The sequence below is a fragment of the Argentina anserina genome, chromosome 3 (assembly GCF_933775445.1).
Source record: "Argentina anserina chromosome 3, drPotAnse1.1, whole genome shotgun sequence".
NCBI classification, from domain to species: Eukaryota; Viridiplantae; Streptophyta; class Magnoliopsida; order Rosales; family Rosaceae; genus Argentina; species Argentina anserina.
In genome coordinates this window covers 17027244-17047825 of record NC_065874.1, presented here as the reverse complement: position 1 = coordinate 17047825, position 20582 = coordinate 17027244, and the positions used below count along the sequence as shown (strand labels likewise).

The window sequence follows — 20582 nt, the reverse complement described above, 5'->3', positions numbered from 1 at the left end:
TATACTTTTCCGAAAATCTCATTTTCGGTAATTTGTTAATAAATCGCAAATTCCCATAAATCTCATTTCTGACTACCAAAATAATTTCACAATCTCTTGGATATCCCATTTCCAAATAAATATTCATAAAACAATATACAAATTCAAGAGAATAAATAACTCAATAGTCATGCATACATATATCAACCGAACCTAAATCGTTCTAACTTCAAGCTCTCCTCCAGGCGAGTATCATCTCGGCACTGTGTAAAAGGACACATTTAGAATTAAATTATATAATTCGTAAAATATCAACCGAACCTATATCGTTCTAACTTCAACCGAAAATTCAATAACTTCACCAACGACTTCCGTATACTCCCCAAAATATTCTAGGATCATAAAACCGAGGGTGCTCAATTTTAATGATTGAGATCTCATTTCTTTTATGATTAATTTGGGGAATTAATCGCGTATTCCACCTCAAAACTCCTTAAAAAAATTCTATACAAAATCCAACACTACTCACATCCATCAAACGACTCCAAAGCCGTCGAAAACAACTCCGGCACGGCGGTAGCCGCCCCTAGCGCCGCCGGAAGTGGCGGCTGGCCGCCCGTAATCCGACCACTACCAATGACCACCAAATTTTACCACCACAATCTAAATGACATTCTTAAGAACTTTCTAGTTCACCACAAAGTCCAAATCCGAGCCTAAATACTTCAATTTAACAAAAACCGAAAAGCCCCAATTCAAACCTTAGAATTTCTTTTCTTCGATTCTCCTAGCACAAAACGATTTGGGTTAAATCCTTTGGAGGGTTTGTAGTATGGAAGGAGACCTTCAAAATGAGACAAGAATCTCATCGATTGGTAGCCGAAGGGGAGAGTTCCGGCAAAGAGAAGATCATCGAAACTGTGCACTTTCATGGGACCTTCCGGGCTTCACCGCACTGCCACCAATCGACAGGGGATGTAACAACCTTTCAAACGGGACCAGTGCACTGTCTATTGTGGCTGGACGGCGCAGATCCGGCGGCCCAAAGTCGACTACTTAGGAGGAACAAAATCTGGGTTTTTTGTCTTTTTTTTTTTCTGATTTTTCTCCCCCTTTTTCTCTTTAATGCCCATATTTATACTATTTTCCAAAAATACCCAAATACCTTTTTCGATTCGTAACTTCTTCATACGAACTCCGATTGAGGTGTGTCATATGTCCACGAATTTGTATCGATGAGCCATACAACTTTAGTGAAGGAAGTTTTCCCGAAAAACTTATGCATCGAAAAGTCAACTTTTAGAGTCGCTATACTTGGTATGACGCTCAATATGGGAAAGAGGCAAAAAGATTCGGGTCGTAACATATTGAGAACTGTATAGAATTGTTTCAAAATGTTAAGGGTTTACAAAAAGGATAATGAGTATTTGGGCCAAAAAAGACATTTGCTAAGGAAACAGGTAATTTTAGATGACTCAAAGATGGTTCAAGAAAAAAGCAGAAATCAACTGCCCTTGGTTGATAAGGAGATGACTTCTTATTGTTGACAAATGTTGGGGGCTTAATGGAGGAATCACCCTTTAAAGGGTCATATGAATTGACTAGTGCTGATTGGTAATTTGGTTTGGAAGGACTGAGGGTAGTACCCAGTGGACTGTATTTGTTGTTAATTGGCAGGAGGGAATGACCTACATGAGGGACTTGACTGTGGGATGACTCAGGGGCTTCTGTTTTGGATAGGGAAAGTGTTTCAAGGTTGACTATTTATTTCCCGGTATTTCTCTGCGAGTTGGATGTTGGACCACATGATGGAGAACCCTGTAAAAATTCTATGGTTAGAAAATCTGGGATGCGATTGTCATTGCCTTTGATGAATGCAATTTCAAAATAAAAAATGCTTAAAATTACTTGCCATCGGGCAAAAATTTGTTTACTAGCAATGTTTTAGATATCTTTTTGCCAAACATCATTTGTGCTTTTGATGGTATTGTAATTTGATTGGGTTGAATTCCAAACTCCAAAATGAAAACGAACAATCTGTTCAGGATGACTAGGAGACATTTGTTGTTTTAGAATACTATAGCCTACTTATGAGGCATCTATTCGACTATTTTAAAAGCATCAAGGAGTGAGATTCCAAGACATGGTAATGTTTTAATGTGAGTCTTGATTTCTTTAATTAAAGAGGTGTGGACATTAGTCCAAGGAGGAGGATTCGTTTGTAATATATCAAATAAAGGTTTGCATTTCTTTCTCAAGTTTTGATAAAATCTGCTACATAATTTAATGATTCCAGAAATCTTTGTAATTGATTTTTGTCCAATATTTCATCTGATAATTTATTTGTGAATTGAATAACTCTACTTATGGGGTTAATTTGGAGGTTATGGATATTGAAGCCTAAAAATCTTATATTTGACTAGAATAATTTGATTTTTGAAGCAAAAACAACTAGGCCGTTGTTTTTTATAATGGACTGGTGTAGCTGTTTCCAATGTTGATCAATTGTTGGGAGAAAATGAGAACATCATCAATATAAACAATGGAAAATGATTATCAGGATTAAAGATATCATTCATTATGTTTTGGAATTCACTTGAAGCGTTTTTAAGACCAAATGACATTACATTCGATTCATAATGACCGAACGGAGTGACATAATTGATATATGTATAATATATTATATGCATGTATAATATTTTATTTCTTGGCGGATTTTGTGGGCCGGGCCCACGGGTTGGGCCGAGTTTCACTCCTCTAAAGTAAGCCCGACCCTCTATTCACGGAAACAGGTTTTGACGGATTTTCTTGCGGACCGGGTAAAAGCTCATCAGACTTGAGGGTTTCTATGAGCTTTTTGGATCTGCAAACTAAATGATGACGCATGCCTGAAAACCCTTATATATGAAATGAAGTGACATGTGGCACAATTCCCCATGCGTTCGCACTCACCACACTCCGTCAACAAAAATCGTCGTCCGTTTGTGCCGCTAAATCAGACCCCCTTTCTTTCTCACACCGCTCCGTTAATTCTCACACCGCTTATTCTCACACCGCTTATCTCTCTCTCTCTCTCTCTCTCACTCTCTCTCTCTGTCTCTCTCCGTTGTACCAAGATGAAGAGCTTCCTCTCTCGCCTCTGAAAACCCTAAATCTCTCCACTAGGTAAACGCCCCCATTACTTCCGCTTCTTCAATTTACCTATTCCCTTTACTCCGATCACTCTCAAAACCTAGGGTTCTTATTTCTGCAATTTCTTCTGGGCATTTTTTGATTTGAGATCTCTAATTCAGCTTTCCGCTGCTTGTTTACGTTTCCTGCTTTCTTATTTCAGTACTTGAGCTTTTAATTAGCTTTCATTTCTCTGATTGGTAAGAACCTTTAGCCATTTTTATATATGAAGATTGTGTTGTTTGAATGTGAAATAGGTTCGTTGTTACTTTGATTAGGTTATCATTTTTCTTTATCCAGATTGAGGTTTTAATCTTTATGCTTTTGGGGTTTCAATACGGTTTCCTTGGGTTTTGTTATTGAGATTGAAACTAATGTATTGGGGCATTGGGGTTTGACGCTTAATTGGATGTTCAAGTGTTCAAGTCTACCTCATTGTTACTGTGTTACTGTATGAATTTATGATATAAAGACTAAAGCAAGTATATAAAAGAAGATTTTTTAGTAGAAAGCACGAGTGTGATGTGCAAAATAGGCTTGCAGTTTATTTGCAATTTTTATCTTACAAGTTTCAAGGTTTGCTCTTTTTTTTTATTGGCGTATATATAAGGGCCCTGAAGGAGTTTTACCTCAGAAAGCATAGTGAATTACTGATTGATTTCTTCTCTGTCTCTGTTACTTAAGGGAGTTTAGTTTACTGATAAATAAATGATTTGAGGTAGTGTCTTAAGAATTTTTTTAGTTCAGTGTTTTTCAGTTGAATGTGATCTTCTTGTTTTTCGCCTTGCTAACATGCAGTTTCACTCTATTTGTGTTTTTTTCGACCTTCAAATTTGATTTTCTTAGTTTTTTTAACCATAGCAGGAAGGCTGGACTTGTGTCTGTACTGTGTATAATTATAGTGGAGTTTACTGCAATAGACCTTTCAGTAACTGAGCAATCATGGGATCAGCTTGTTGTGTTGCTGCAAGGGAGAGATCTCACCCAAACAGAACTAGGAATGAAACATTGCGCAGGAATGCCTTATATTCACCATCATGGAGTTTCCGATATGATAATCGAAGGCGTGTTGCCGGTGAAATTGATACTTCATATCGAGCTTCTCGTGGAACTAGTAGGACTGCTAGCATGGAGTTAAAAGGGGCATTGAGTTCTGAAAGAGGCAATTTTTCTGATCTTGGAAGCCCACTGGAGAATTTCGGTACACCTATCTCCCAAAAGTCCCCTGTTCATGGTGGTATTTGTACAAGTCTGAGGACTCCATCTTCAGGTGATCATTTTATTTCAATATCATATCAACTCTTGGAATCTGTAGTTTACTTATATGATTTTATTATGAAAGTGAACAATTTGTGCTATTTTGTTTAGATTAGTTTACAAAAAGTTGATAGGAATGAGCATATACAATGGCTTCTTACTCTTGGGTTTATGAAGTGCCACAATAGAAAATTCGCTTTAATAATAAAAAATATATGAAAACATCATAAATGTGGGTAGGATATCTGATAACGGTAAATGATTTACAAACTTTCTTGATTGGTTTTCTATACAAATCAAACTCCAGGTCAATTTTGCTCATAATTTGAAGTTCCTATAAAATAATAGAAATGGATATGTCAACTTGTGACCCACTATATCTATTGGAAGATAACGGATATAGGTCTGTTGCACAGTCCTGTAACAGCATAATGCTCGGTGCTGATTACCAAAATGCTTCATGTAGTATGTTTTGTGTGGGTTTGACATGGTGTAAAACTTGAGGTTTGGAATGAGCAGATCTCCAATACTGTTACTGTAAAGTCATAATGACATGTTGTAGTTCAAAAATGGAGTTCCAAATGTGCATTTGCTTCTGGAAGAATACAAACTATTGTTCTATTGATGTTTGATATGATTAATATGTTACCATTGAAGTCTCACCCTGTCTTGTTGCACACATCATATAACTTTAATAAGATCATTGGTGCTTGTATTTTCTTACTTCCCAACCATTTGCTTAATGGAAACAGATAATTGTGTCAAATAAGTTCTGATCAGCTTAGGTCTGAGGATGCTTATAAGTAATTTTTTGATGCACACACCCTTGTCCCAAACACTTTGGGGATACCGGGATACTACTACTAAGTGATTATAATTTATCGTGGGAAGCTATTTATTTGTTGTGCCCATTGTTTCTGTATTTACTGAGAAAGGTTCATGCTTTGTGCAGATCTATCCATGATGAGCAATTATTCTCCAGATGTGAGTTTGACCCAAATCAAAATTGCACTTGTTATGCTCTTGCCTTGTACCCTTTATCATTATTTGTTAACCTCTTTTCAATTGGATTTCAGGTTAAAAATTTGGCAGAATCACCAGGAATTGAAGATTCAGCTGCGCTAAATCCTTCGCCCAAAACTGTTTCAATACCAACTGCAGAACCATCTCCTGCTCCCAGTTATCCACTTTTCTCCAACTCTACCCCATCAAGACGGGCCCGTCGTTCACCAGGACATCAGTTACTGAGACAGATTTCTGACAGTCGAATATTGGGTTTGAAATCTCCAAATGACAATTCAATATCTGAAGGAAGACAATCTTTTGTACTCTCTACTTGCAGCAATGACTTGGCAACTGGATCCCAAGCTGGGTCATCTGATGGGTGGTCTATGCGCACCTTCTCTGAGCTTGTGGCTTCCTCTCGAAGGGAAAGGTGGTCTTTTGACAGTGAGCGCTTCGGTTCTATGCATGGAAAGCTCAGTGGATGTAGCAGCAGGTTCTCATGTTCTCCTTCTGTAGATATGCAGTCTTGTGGAGTCTGCTCAAAGCTCCTAACTGAGAGAACTTCATGGAGCATCCAGAAAATCATTGCCAGCAGTGACATCTCTGTGGCGGCTGTGTTGGTTTGTGGACATGTCTACCATGCTGAGTGCTTGGAGACTATGACATTGGAGATCAATAGGTATGACCCGCTTTGCCCAATTTGTATGGTTGGAGAGAAGCAAGTTTGGAAGATTGCAAGAAAGGCGATGAGGTCAGAATCAGAGAAGGCAAGAAACCACAAGATATCCAAAAATAGAGTTGTTGATAGCTACCTCGATGGTGAATATGATGTTTTTGATAATCAGAACACTGATAGAAAAGGAAAAGTTCTAGCCAAGGTAGAACCCAGTTCCAGTTCAAGGAACTCTACAAAGCCTTTCTTGAAACGACACTTTTCACTTGGATCCAAGTGGAGCGGGTCACTTTCTGAAAACGATTCAGCTAGGAAGAAGGGGTTTTGGGCCAGGTATCGTAAAGACTGAGTGCCACCCACTCCCAGCTTGTAAGAATTAGAGGCAAGCAGCTGTTCAATTAGATGTTACACCATCAGTTTAGGATTGTTCTCGAAAATGTATACCAGCTTAAGCAATAAGTACAGTATCTTCATAATTTCCTTTTTCCACTGATTTTCATGATCTTTATGTCTTATGATCATGTATTTATCCAGCTCAGGAATTGCCAGTTTCATCATTCTATATCGTCAGCAAGAGTCTCAGAAAGATGATCCAGTGAGACCTCAAGTATAAAGTTTTGCTAAAATCATCAATTGAACAATGAACTTCCTCAAATTTTTTCGAACAAGTGAAAAAGGTTACACAGGAAAGCCTCTGGTGGTTGTTACATGTCAAAATGGAAGGCCGAACTTGCATTGCCCAAGTAGTGACCAGTATTTACAGTACGAGTGAAGGAAGAGACTCCCATGAGGGAAGCTCGATTAAGAATGGCATGGTACTCTCCCAGGTCGACGATCAAGAGTTCAAGACCCTTAAGACAATCCATGAGCAGTTTTATTCCCTCCACAACACTAATCCAGAAGCCATGGATCAAAAGAGCTAACAAATTCGCTCAGAGAGCAGAAACTTCAGCATTAGGACATCAGAGCAGGTACCGAGTCGTTTTGTGGAAGCCAAAAAAGGGCAAGCAAGATGATCTCGAAAGACAAAGCAAGAGCTCCAATATGATCTTGAACTGAACCTTTGAAAAATTGATGTGATTTGGAGGGAGAGGATGACAATAGTCTGAATAGTCTACCAATTGAAGGAGAAGAAGTGGCGGAGGGAGGATAGATGTTTTAAAGAGGGGAAGTTCCTTGACTTGAATCTGGTTATTAATCCCGTGTGTTTCCTCAGAATAATTGTACTTGGATCCTCTCTATAATTGTCTTTTGACACCAAAGAAATTTATAAGAGATGTGCTCATTATGAAGTGGGCAAGATGGCCTAAACGCCATGTATTACTAGCAACAATGGCCTAAAGACCAGATGAAAATTTTACTAATGTAGAGATGGAACCAAAATTACAAAGAACATTACATTTTGGCACTGGACAGACAATTTTCAGCGACCGAGTTGGCTCACTCAGGCGAGTGATATGCTTGGATGAGTTGGATCTGTAACATTTTTGTAACAAAGAGCATGATTACAACCATCCATGATTCCATATCAAGAAAGCTGACAAAATCAAAGAAAAGGTAGAAAGCTACGCTGTATTATGTCTGTCTTCTAAAATAGTGCATGTACAGTGATTGTTAGCCTTTTTTCCATCGACCAAATCACAAGAAAATTTCCTGTTTCCAGAAGTAGAACCAAATACCATGACAGAGAGCATATATCATCGTGTCCACCTCCAAAAGAAAAACACAATAACGACTGTCAAAATCATGCCTGCATATTTAATCCACCGATCTACATGATGCCGCCTCTCGATAAGCTTCAGTACGGAGTTGGACAGACCTACTGTGTTAAGAATATCGAGTGCTTTCCGTTGAGCTCTCTGAAAACAAGACAAATAATGATTGAAAAAAAGGTGTTGAGGTATTTAACAATAGTACCAACAATCATGATAAAAAAACAGTGCTAAATGGTGTATTATAGAATCTTTGAATCCTTAGTTCCCTCAATCATGTTCCATTAAATTGTCTCAGAATTCATTCTGCAGTGATAGAAGTAATAAATAAAACTTGGTTACGGCAAGAAAGCTAGTTTAGGTCCAGTGAAATACTATTTTGGACAAGTCCTAAATTTCAACAATCATCCTACATCAAAGTGCTGAAGATGAAGGAATTTAGACTCCTGAATTCTATTGTCTAATGTTCATCATATCTTCTATCCTATAACAGGCTTGTCAGACCTTCTTTAGGTCTGTCCATCATTAATGTATAACTGTGCTCGGGGTCCCTGACACTACTTAGTTCCCTTAAAGGTGTTTGCTATATGGTACTATTGTACTCGGGTTTAATTTCTATTGGAAGCCTACATTCCTCAAGCCTAGCTTATTTTTACATTAGACCTCCCTCGTGTTTAGCACTCTTTTCGCTTATGTACTAAAGACTTGAACTGAAGAACTCAGAATAATCAGAGAAAACAATGCCAACAGACGAGAAGACACACGAGTATCAAACCCAGAAATTTAATCCCAAAACTGATAACAATTCAAGCGCAGAAATTTCAACACCAAATAGCTAGCTCATTGTTTTGCTATTAGCCAAGAACTAATCAAACAAGGACACATAAAACTTATTGAGAATTTAGTTTTACTCTCAAATATTATTAAGAAATAGAACAAATAGATATCCAAATAAAAAAAAGAATATCACCAGATGCAGGAATCAGTAATCAAACTTCCATAACTTCAAAATACGATTGCAGAAAACATGAACAAAAAATTCATCAGCCCAACACTCACTATTCGAGATCTAAACATTAAATCCTTTGAAACGCAGCCTTTATTCCCACGTCCTCTTCTGCAACCTCACTCACTTGGAGAACAAATTTAATGAGAATGAATTATTACCCAGAATTCCTAACCTGTGAATAATTTAAAAAAAACATACCATAGAAGTAACTGGGATTCATTCCTTTCTGTTTATGTTTCTTTCAAGGTCTGCTAGTGACCAATCTAATATGAAATTGGAGGGCAGGAGAGGGAACGAGAAACTGGACGATTATAGAATCTACAGAAATCCCCTTCTACAGAGGCCACATGATGAAGCAGCCTTTGGTTGACCGGAAAAGAAATATCCTGTTTGGAAGCCTAAAACTAATCCCAACCTCTTCTAGTCCAGAGGAAAGTCTCCATGGTTGTTTAAGGGTCTTGTTAGGTTAATTTTCTGTTACAAGAATAATTATGAGTCTATTAATGTCTTACTATCAATAAGTTTGAGCAGTTATAGTCTAATGGTATTCTAGAAGTCTACGAATTGTCTTTGTAGTTTTTAAGTATAGTTATGTTGTGTACTTTCAAAGCAGATTATAATGAATTGAAAATCATATTCAAGGCTGTGCCTTGGTTTCTCTTTCCTAACCTCTCTCATTCTACTTTTCCCTTCTAAATCTCTCTTTCTTTCTTAAACTACTCTCTCTCCTGCATCACCACATATACTCTTTTAAAATGAGTGACCCCTTCCTATCACCTATATTACCCGCATATACTCATGACAGTGATGCTTAACTTAGAAGTTACTACACATACCCCGAGTGGCTACTACATACACAAGCAATATCACAGATAGCTATGAGAAACTGCAACTCGCTCATTAATTATGTTCAAACAATCACAGATACAAATCACCATACATTACAGAAAACCAAGGTGCACAGCAGTAAGCCTATAAGAATCATACCTTTATGTGTTCCCTCTGCCCTGCATACTTGGACAGAATAGCTTCCCCGACCGAGGTAGCTTCATGAAGCATGCGAGACGAATTCCGAGCCGACTGCATTGCTTGTGCCTCCTCATCAAACACTCTAATAACATGAGACGACTCTCCATTCTACACCACAACAAAAATTGGCATCCGAAAATGTGATAATCAACATTAAACACTAGGAAGCAAAACAAAACACTAACAAAACCATGCCCAAAACTCCTTACAGCTCTTCCAAGCAGCTCAGCCCGCTCTTTGGCTTCACAGATCTTCCTCTGCTTTCTCAAATTGTACTTATCCAAACCTTCCTTCAACGATTCAGCCTCCTCTGCCACTTGCTCCACTTTACTACACACCAAAAAAAATCACAATCACAATCCAAAACTCAATTCCACAATTCTGACGAAAATTTAAATTAGAATCAATCGGAACCGAAACCCTAACCGTTTCCAGATATCGCGCTGCGACTTGGCGGCGACGGAGCGCCAGAGACGGTCCATATCGGCGCAGAGAGACTGGATCTGAGAGAGGTCGTTTCTGATCGACATGGCGAGGTCCGGCGAGTCGATGCCGCTCGAGTACTCCAGCCTCTCCAGCCTTTCGAGGCCGTCTCGTGTTCGTAGCAGAAGCTTCTTCGCGCTCTGGTGTATCTCCGATAGCGTCCCTCCTCCTCCTGCTCCTCTCTCCACCGCCATTGCCACCGACTCTCTCTCACTCTGCAGAAATTCGATTTCAATTGATTTAAAAATGAGTGAGAAATTCACAAGAATCGGAGAGAGATTGAATCTGAAGAGTGAAAGAGGAGAGACTTTGAAATGAAGAGAGCTCTTAAATGTAGCAAACAAGAAGAGGAGGACACATCAAGCATCCAATCCATATGTGCCACGCTGTATATACTACTTTCACCAACAGTAATAATAAAAGTTACTAATAATTCAGGTTGACGGTAGTTCGATCAAACTCCATTTGCAGTAACAATGATCTGTTGGCTTCATGCAAGTGTTGTTTGTGGATCTACAGAACAGTGGCGATTTGGCTTCTTTTGGTGATTACTAGCTTTCACGCATCAATCAAAACCACTCTTCACTGTAAACATGTTTAACAATCGAAAATTGTTTTTTTTTCAGTCTAATCGATTGTCAGTTGCATATCAATCATGCATCTATAAAGAAAATCCATAACAAGAGAGAAATGTACCTCCGAGAAACAAGTGTTACAAGTCGTCCCCAAATGAGATTAAGCTTTTGGGTGATTCAGATTTTGGGTCTTCACGCATAGAAAAACTAGGGCCGGGTCCGGTACCAAACCGACCCCAATTTGTAGAAACCACATAACCACCGACGTATGATGGTATCACAAAATTTAGAATCACTGCCGACCACTTCGGGATCAGTTACCGAAAACTTGGTTGGTATCGGTCGGTAACCGTGGTATGCCCTTCGTAAGCTCTTCCAAGTTCCAACCCTAAGTCGCTGAGTTTCAAATGAAAAACTTGAGGATATTTTTTGAATCTTAAGTCGGTCTATTATATATGGAATTAGTGGAAATTTTAAAGAAATCCATAGATTTTTAAAGTCTAGAGGTATTCAATTAGAATTTTAATTATCCATACAAGTCTAGATGTATTCAATTAGAATTTTAAAAAGTCATTATAAAATTTATGAGAGTCTAGGGTATTCAATCATGATTTTTTAAAATGAATAGAAGTATGTGGTTATTTAAAATATCATTCATTATGGAATTATAAACTCATGGAATCTCATGAGCTTTATAATGTAAAATACACATACAAGTCTAAAAATTGTCTAGCCTCTATATCAAATATTTTCATAGAAATTTCTATGGACTTTCTCATTTTATTCAATGATTGATGTTCATCCTCTATCATTTTTCTTTATTTTCTTTGTCTTTTCTTTACCAATTATTTTTTCTATAACCCAATATGGTTATTCACCCTTTGATTATTTTCTTCTTCTTTATGCTATGTTCTTACCTTGTATCTTTATTCTTATTAAAACTTTATTCTCAAATGTGGACACATGTCCAATGCTACCAATAAAAACAATAACGATGAAAGAAGTACATAAGAAAAATATATATTAAATTTAAAGGGTTTCTCTTACTCTCTTATAAACAATGACATTCTCTAATTTCTTTGTAATAGACACAACCAATAAATTTACTTAGAATAAATGTGATACCCCCCGGGAAAACTATAGATCAAGTTTATTTACTAATTAAATTAAGAGATTTATATATTTATTGATATATATATTTTAAAAGAAGTCAGTTCTCTCTCTCTCTCTCTCTCCATAAAATTTATCGTTGAGTACTGTCGTCATGGACGGTGTCGCTGTGGGAACCGATTTACAAGACCATGCCCAAAAACTTTCTCATCTTCTCTTCTATCTGCTCCCCGATTTCAGTGTTTGGTGTGTTTTGAATGATTTTTCTTAATTTATTTTTGGTCGGATGTAACAATAAAAATTATTGTATAGAAAATTTTATTAGCATGCATTAAGTCCCCGTTTAATAACATTCACAGAGCGTTAGATAACCATACCAACCTAGATACTTAAGGCGCACTCTGTGTGTGAAGTAAATTATCATAGAACAGTGGACAGTGAAGCAACATAACCGTAAGTTTGTAATTAATAGACATGGTAGGTACATTAATTAGTTTCATACCTTATTTCCTTATTTTCTTAACTAATAACAAAAGTTTTAATTTTTTTATGAGTCATAAAAAATCAGTATAAGTCGATCAATATAAATTCGGTGGATTTCATGAATCAATAGAAACTTGTAGAAACCAGCCAAAAGTCTGTAGTTGAAGTCAGTAGTTTTGACAATTTTATAAAAGTCTATGAACATTTTAAAGAGACCGTGAACTTTCTAAAAAAATTTGTGAATTAAAATAAATTCACACATATCCAAATACAATACACTGTTTAAGGTCCGATAACTAAAACGAGAAGATTTAATAGCTCAAATCAACATCTACTTTTCAATCAACAATAGAAAAAAGCAGAAATTGAAATGAAACAAGAATCGACGAAGCAATATACAATAATCACCTGTAAATTTCAGAGTGATTTGAATTCGCAGCGACTGTAAATTAGGATTAGGTTTTTAGAGATGTAGTAGTAGTGAATAATCGAAAGGTAGATATCGTGGAATCACTGGGAATTTGATCCAAATTCGTTGGTGCTTCTGTGGTGGGATCACTGGGTTAAGGAATCGAATGAGATCAGATGCAATTAAAGATTGGAGCTTTGAGGAGAGATGGGGTTGAATTGAAATGGGTAGATGGATGAACGGTAATGAAGAAGGTATGAACTGAGTTGTTAGAATGAAGAAGGCATGAAGTATGAACTGGAATGAAATCGACGAAAGAGAGGAGGCACCGATTCAACTGAAACAACTCTAAGCCTGTTTAAATATAATGTCTGCGTAAAACACTACCAATGGTCCGTCTGGTGTAGTGGTTTAGGGCCAGCTCTCACCTGAGAGGTGGCGGTTTCGAGACACACTTCATTCAAAATTTAACACGTAATTGTGTTTGCCACGTAATTGTATACCACAACCGTACCGCAATTTTCTCTTGGGTTTTTTTTTTCACGAGAAAATGCCAACTAGGGGTGGGCGGTTCGGCCCAAAGGCTGAGAACCGAACTGATTGGACCAATCAAACTTGAGTCGGGCCAGGTTTGGAGCAGATAGAAACTGAATCAATTTTCAAGTGACGGGTTGGTCTCGGTTTTTTATTTTTTACAGCCCGAAAACTCAAACCGAACTATTTTTACTAACACTTTCATATGTCACAATGTTATTGGTTTTATGTACCTGTATAAAAAACCTAAACCTAAACCCTACCCAAGCCCCGATCCATTCTCTCTTTCATTATGCGCCTCCCTCTTTCATTTTTCACTCCATTTATCTTCTCCCTTATTCATTTTCTTTCACTCTCTCATACTCAATCTTCAGTCATTAAGTATTACTTAGTAATCTACAAAGTTACAAACTCATATTCTAGACTTATTTGGTAATTTCAATCTTTACCTTATTGTCATCAGTTTGTCAATTCATCTCACATCATCTCATCATCACTTCTTCTCTCCCTTATTCGATCTCCCCCTTAATTTTGATTGTTTAGCACTTCATGTCTTCATCAGTTCATCTCAATTCACTACATCAAAACCTAGAAAAATATTGAGTTTTTTTGTTAAGACAATATTGCGCCCGAAAAAAAATTAAAAACCGGCCCGAACCGAAAATTTCGGACTTTGAGTCGGTTTCACCAAAATTCCGAACCGAGCCCAGCCCTAATGCCAGCCCTAGATAAACAAGTATCCGACTCTCTTTTTTTTTGTCAATATGAAATCCATTAAAGAGCACAACAGGCCCGAGAAGCTACAAACAAGAAACAAACCAGGCTACAAACCTAGAAGAAGCCACTACAGAAAAAAGATAACCAAAGAAACTAAACTACAAACCGGAAGGAACAAAGCGAACAAAACGCCAACTCAAAGAGAAAGACTAAGGAGGGTCAGGTAAACCATACGACTTTAGTACGTCCATCAGAGAAGTTGGGGGACTTTCGTTCCATTCCGAAGAGCACAACTTCGCTATAGCCATCTTGGCTGAAGAATCAGCGAAACGGTTCAACTCGCGGGGAACCCAGCTCCAAGTGACTTTCAAGAATCGGGGGAGAACTGAGGCGGCATTCTTGATCATAGGGGCAATTTTCCAGTTTGAAACATCGTCCAGATTAGAGAAGGCAGTGATAACTTCGCGAGATTCCCTTCAACAATTATCTCATCGAAGTTTAGAGAAGCTGCTAGGAAGAGACCCTCGACGACTGCCCCTGCCTCTGCCTCTAAAACAGAATTAAATCTCTTCAAGGTGCTAGAACCAGCCACAGAACAGCCAATAGAGTCCCTAATGCCAACGTCTATTCCAGAGCTCTACACATAGAAGAACAACCTCGCTCAACCTTTTCAATGTGAATACAAATTGACGCTCGAGTTGTTAGATTAGTAATTGTCCAATTTTCTTCATGCCTGACCATCAACTAACCAAACAAAAACAAAGTTTTGTTAGATAACCCGATCTCTCATCATGCTTACCTCGCTCTCTCGCTTTTGCTCTCCCTAGGGTTTCTACACTAGAGTTCCAAATTTTGAGATCGGCGAGCACCACTCCTCTTTCTTCTTCGATTTCCTAAGCTGCATAAGAGAGACTTGCGGGTTTTAATATATCATCTGAGAGTTCACTTTACTTTCACCATGATCGACGTGATTCTTATATTCACAATTATTTGCTGATCGAGGAGAAGGCTAGCATGCTTACAGTTACTACTAATTTCTGTCTATATATTAGCTAGGGATCTTGTTAATTGATGTTTGTACTTCCCATTTGCGTTTCTCGATGACTCTGTGTATTTATACGAAGATATGAGGGTTACAGTTGTCGTGGGGCTATTTAGAGAAATTAGCAACGATCGAATTGCCATAATGTTTAAGTAAGATGAATACAATGTTCAAATTCTTTAACAGAGTGAATATTGCGTATTAAGGTCAACCATTATATATAGTTCCTAGCTAGCAACCAAAACTACAACGCCCAATGCCAACTATAATTTTCTAGTGTATGAAACATCCATCATGCTCCACACTCAGATATCCAAGCCCTAGATTATTTTAGCTAACTGAGATGTCGAACAATAGAAGTGATCAAGTACGTTCTGTGGTACTCTTATCTATTTTTTCGAGCTGGTGTGATTCTACATAGCATGCATGACTTATTGGGTTTCTTTCCTTTTTTTTTTGATTAATTTCATGAATAATTCTACATTTTGTTAATGTATGAGTTATTATATTTAGAGAACGTCATAGCATAGAAGAGGTTTGACAGGACTTTATGATTCCAAACTGTAAAAACTCGAGAAATTACTAAAAATTGTGAACTCGATCATTCCCATTATCGTCAATACGTACGTACGTACTCGAGGAATACTGGTATGATACTATGACCAATCAAAAGATCAAATAATTAAACAGATCAAACATAACAACATATCACACAAGCAAGGAGTACTCGACGGTTTAGATATCAAAACAAGTAACACGATCGATGGTCTTCGTTATTTTTCCAAAAATTGATCAAAGTGCAATTGGTCATTTTCCTTTACGTACCAGCAACAAGTTTTCAGATGGTGATCCAAATACAACGCTAGCTGCCTAGCTGTTATGCATGAGTGATTATAACGGTTTAGTTAATATTTTTACCATTTATTAGCTTGAACTAGTCCTCGCACCGGTCGTGATTTTTGTGGAATATAATCGGATGAAAACTTTTGACTTAGACTTTTATGATGAGCTAGTTTAATTAATACTTAATACCTTGAAACATGCTTTAGTTCTTCGAGTAAATTGTGTTGAAGAGTTACATATATGATTGTTTAACGTCACGTAGTTTACTCATGAATCTTTACACACTTGCAATGAAATGTAGTGTAACGACCCTAAAATTTTGAGCTTAAAAACACAAAATTCCAAAGTCGTTAAGCACTAAACAATTTCAATGAAATCGAAATCATTTAAAATACCACAGCGGATCATCTCTGAGTTTAAAATACAACTCAGTCAAACCGATTATTACAAACCAAATGAAAATTCAACATATAACAATGGAATTATATAATCCTCACAACAACCTCACAAATAAATTCACTCAAATTCCCACACACAAATCCACGCAAGAACCTCACCACAAACAGGATAAGAACGACTTCGAGTCTTCGGAGTCGTCACTCAATCACCACTAATCAGCACCTACAGAAGTATCCCCTACACCATTGAATTGGTGCACCGGGATTGTAAACACAAACCCGGTAAACTTTACAGCTCGTATGAGTAAAATATTAATATAACTCATGTAACAACATATACAAAATTCCACGTCACCACAATATAAATGTACTCATGAGAAATCGGGCAACCCATCTGGTTACTCTAATACGTTCCTATTACGGGTACTATGAACGCTGGTACACATCTGTTACCCCTCACGTAGTACACCGCTAATATTGGGTAACCACCCGCTACCCAACATCCAAAACAACTGAGTACTCATGAGCAGATAACCACCCGTTACCTCACATGTAGTACTACGGTAGACAGACTAGAGCTCTAACTGTATCGTAACTTTCGCCCGGCCAAAGGCTAGGTTCCGACATACCAAACACGTACAATAATCTCACATCATATTGTACAAAATCAAATCCGAAGACAAATCGACATTTTAACAATCTCCGTGTTAAAATCACGTACAATAATAACCCATCATATCGTACGATTCAAAATTATGCTCGATATGATCACAATAAAATTATAACAGTATATTATATAGTAAACTATATATATTCGTACTTATTTACCATTTATACAATATATATATAATCCACTATATCATATACATGTCACATTTCACAAACACATGCTCAATACACAATTTTTCGTCATCAAAATAACCATTTCTGATGAATTAATAACAGTATATAATATAATGAACTATATATATATGTACTTATTACCATTGTACAGTATATATGTAATCCACTAAATTGTATACATGTTGTAATTCATTATTAAATACTCTTGCAAAAATCTTGAATCACCGCGAGGGTAGATTCGTAATATGTGAGATTTTACTCACCTTATCGACTCGAACGTAATTCCACAATTTTCCGGAGATAATTCCTTTCCTTGATTTATCGATCACCTTGAAAAGATAAGAAAAGAATTTAGAAACGTTTCGTAAACTTTTAAATGCCCTAACAGTAATAATCGGTTACTGTTCAACAATTTTCGGTTTTACGAATTTACTGTTCATGGTTACTGTTCACGTATTATTGTACAAATACACAATTAATACGTATTTCTGTAAGTGTACATACTGTGTACGTATTTCTGTACGTATAAATACTTTTATGTATTTTTGTACGTATACGTACTGTTTTCGTATTTCTGTACGTACAAATACTATTTAAATGTAAATACAATCTCAGTAAATAAAATTTACTAAATTACCTTTTACAAATTACTTTTTACAATGACTGAAAGTAATTTATTTTTACATTTACCGTACGTAAAATTTAATTTCCATTTACCGTACGTAAATAAAATTTACATTTACCGTACGTAAGTAAATTACCAAAATACCCTTCTGGAATACTGTTCACGTGCCGCCACGTGTGGCGGCGCGTGGGTTGCACGCGCCACCTCCGGCAGGCCGCGCGTGGCGCGTGCCACGCGCCACTCACTGTGGCAACACGTGGGGCACACGCGCCGACACCAACCAAGGTGCGTGTGACGCCACCGCCACCCCAAAACCATCCTCCTTTCTTCCTCCGCCCTTCCCACCGCGAAGACCGCCCCTACACTATCTCACTCTCTCACACGCGCTGCCTAAGGCAGCGGTGCTCAACCCTCACCACCTACACAACCGATTCTCCTCCATCATTCTCCAATCGATCCAGAAATCTCCCAAATCAATCCCAAACATCCAACAAACACAACAACAATTCGATTACATCAATCCTTACCTAGATCATACGGTGGAGCTTCGGTTCGAGGTCGGTGTGAGATGAGTCACCGATCGTGTCGATTCGTCAAGGAGGTGTCGTCGCGTCCCTTCCCCCGATCGTAGGTGTAGCAGGATTGAGGAGTGATGGAGGTGCCCCTGCTCTACACCCTTGTTTCGTCGGAGAAAGGCTTGAACAGTGGCGAGTTGTTGCAGGGGCAGAGGAGATAGGCGTCGCTCCTTGGCGGCAAGGGGAGTCGCGTCTTGCCCGGGAAAGGAAGGAGTCGAGCTCGTGGGTGCGTGGAGACCGGCGGTGAGAGACACGGAGGTCGGAGCCCGTCGGATCGTGGCTGGGAATTTTCTGAAGGAGAGAGTGAGGTTTCGGGGAGAGAGAGAGAGAGAGGGAGGCGGAGAGAGTGAGGAGAGAGAGAGAGTTTCCACTTTGGAAACCCTAACAGCTAAAATCCCTTTATATACTAGTTTCCAAAATCAGAAACTAACTTCCGACGTTAATAACTTCTACGTCCGACATCCGATTAGAACGCGTCACATACTCTCGAACTCGTATCGACGAGCTCTACAACTTTCGTGAAGAAAGTTTTCGAAACCGAGCGACAGAATAAAAGTTGACATAAAAATTTCGGAAACGTAACGTTTTTCGAATTAAACGTTCCGAGGACGTAACCGTTACTCGTTACATAACGTCGTAACCAATCACATTCATTCTAATGAAATTTCATAATTTTATAGAATTCAAATCAAACTCAAATATTGTTTTTGAAATTTAGGGTTATTACAATCTACCCCCCTTAAAGGAATTTCGTCCCGAAATTCAAACTCACTCAACAAACAACTGTGGATATCTGTTCATCATGTCTGACTCTAGCTCCCAAGATGCATCACCCTCATCATGGTGACTCCACAACACCTTGAATAACTCAACTTCTTTCCTCCGAAGCTTCTTTGTGGATCTATCTAGAATACGAACCGGCTGAACAACAAAAGTGGCATTTTCCTTCACTTCAATGGTACTATGATCGATCACATGTGACTCATCTGGTATAAACTTCCTCAGCATGGAAATGTGGAAGACGTTGTGAACGCCCGACATGCTAGTAGGCAAGGCTAGTCGACATGCTAGTTCGCCCACCTTCTCAAGTATCTCAAAGGGTCCAACGTACCTCGGAGCTAACTTTCCCTTCTTGCCAACTCTCACTACACCTCTCATAGGTGAAACTTTCAAGAACACATGATCGCCGACCTCACATTCCACATGTCTCCTCTTTAAGTCTGCATAGCTCTTCTGTCTACTCTGAGCGGTCCAGATTCTATCTCGAATGATCGAGATCTTCTCCGTGGTTTCCTGAACCAGCTCTGGACCCATCAATGCCTCATCACCAACTTCGGCCCAACATATTGGTGATTGACATGGTCTACCATAAAGAGCCTCATATGGTGCCATGCCAATGCTAGAATGGTAGCTGTTGTTGTAGGAAAACTCAATTAATCTCAAATGGTCTTCCCAGCTACCCTTGAAATCTAGCACACATGCTCTCAACATGTCTTCCATCACCTGATTCACCCTTTCCGTTTGTCCATCTGTCTGAGGGTGAAAAGCTGTGCTCATATCCAGTGTAGTACCCATCGCCTTCTGCAAACCACCCCAGAACTTCGAAGTGAAACGTGCATCTCGATCAGAAACAATGGAAACTGGAGCTCCATGAAGTCTCACTACCTCATCTACATATAGTTTCCCTAGCACGTCCACCGAGTACTTCATCGATACTGGAAGAAAATGAGCCGACTTCGTCAACCGATCGACAATCACCCATATGGCATCATGACCCTTCTTCAATCTAGGCAATCCGGTCACAAAATCCATAGATATCTGCTCCCACTTCCAAAGGGGAATAGTCAGTGGTTTCAACATGCCAGCTGGTCGTTGATGTTCTGCTTTCACTTGCTGACATGTAAGGCACTTCGATACAAACTCTGCTACATCTTTCTTCATACTGTTCCACCAGAATTGTCTGCATAAGTCCTTGTACATCTTGGTGTTCCCTGGATGAACGGTATAACGTGATCGATGTGCCGTACGAAGGACCTCCTCCCGAAGATCATCACAATCTGGGACACACAATCTTGCCCCAAATCTCAACCCTCCATCGGGTCCAACTCTC

At 38.5% G+C, this 20582-nt stretch overlaps 2 protein-coding genes and 1 long non-coding RNA gene across 6 annotated transcripts; 1 reads left to right on the top strand and 2 right to left on the bottom strand.

Moving 5' to 3' along the window:
• Positions 1-3043: 3043 nt before the first annotated feature.
• On the top strand, positions 3044-6616 carry LOC126788983 (uncharacterized). 4 transcript variants are annotated; one of them, XM_050515025.1, is made up of 4 exons: positions 3044-3144; positions 4015-4420; positions 5360-5391; positions 5484-6616. In XM_050515025.1, exons 2-4 carry the CDS (start codon positions 4093-4095, stop codon positions 6432-6434), a joined length of 1311 nt encoding a protein of 436 aa, XP_050370982.1. In that variant the 5' UTR covers positions 3044-3144; positions 4015-4092; the 3' UTR covers positions 6435-6616. The 4 variants fall into 4 exon arrangements, with proteins under 4 accessions (XP_050370982.1, XP_050370985.1, XP_050370984.1 ...); XM_050515028.1 differs by having other exon boundaries at positions 3064-3144; positions 4012-4420; XM_050515027.1 differs by having other exon boundaries at positions 3077-3350.
• On the bottom strand, positions 3050-13206 carry LOC126789016 (uncharacterized). The gene is made up of 3 exons (XR_007671460.1): positions 12895-13206; positions 11015-11281; positions 3050-3064 (listed from the first exon to the last, which is right to left on the bottom strand). It is a non-coding gene; the product is annotated as an uncharacterized LOC126789016 (long non-coding RNA).
• Positions 7537-10623, bottom strand: LOC126789015 (membrin-11). Its single transcript, XM_050515059.1, has 4 exons — positions 10262-10623; positions 10045-10165; positions 9794-9943; positions 7537-7944 (listed from the first exon to the last, which is right to left on the bottom strand). The coding sequence occupies exons 1-4, from the start codon at positions 10510-10512 to the stop codon at positions 7783-7785; spliced, it is 684 nt and encodes a 227-aa protein (XP_050371016.1). The 5' UTR covers positions 10513-10623; the 3' UTR covers positions 7537-7782.
• Positions 13207-20582: the final 7376 nt, after the last annotated feature.

Coding starts and splice junctions, on each gene's coding strand:
- LOC126788983 (XM_050515025.1), top strand. CDS start 4,093: ATGGGATCAGCTTGTTGTGTTGCTGCAAGGGAGAGATCTCACCCAAAC. Junction 4,421..5,359: donor TCTGAGGACTCCATCTTCAG/GTGATCATTTTA, acceptor TGCTTTGTGCAG/ATCTATCCATGATGAGCAAT. Junction 5,392..5,483: donor TGAGCAATTATTCTCCAGAT/GTGAGTTTGACC, acceptor ATTGGATTTCAG/GTTAAAAATTTGGCAGAATC.
- LOC126789015 (XM_050515059.1), bottom strand. CDS start 10,512: ATGGCGGTGGAGAGAGGAGCAGGAGGAGGAGGGACGCTATCGGAGATA. Junction 9,944..10,044: donor CTGAGCTGCTTGGAAGAGCT/GTAAGGAGTTTT, acceptor GTTGTGGTGTAG/AATGGAGAGTCGTCTCATGT. Junction 7,945..9,793: donor GGCAGAGGGAACACATAAAG/GTATGATTCTTA, acceptor TCTTGTTTTCAG/AGAGCTCAACGGAAAGCACT.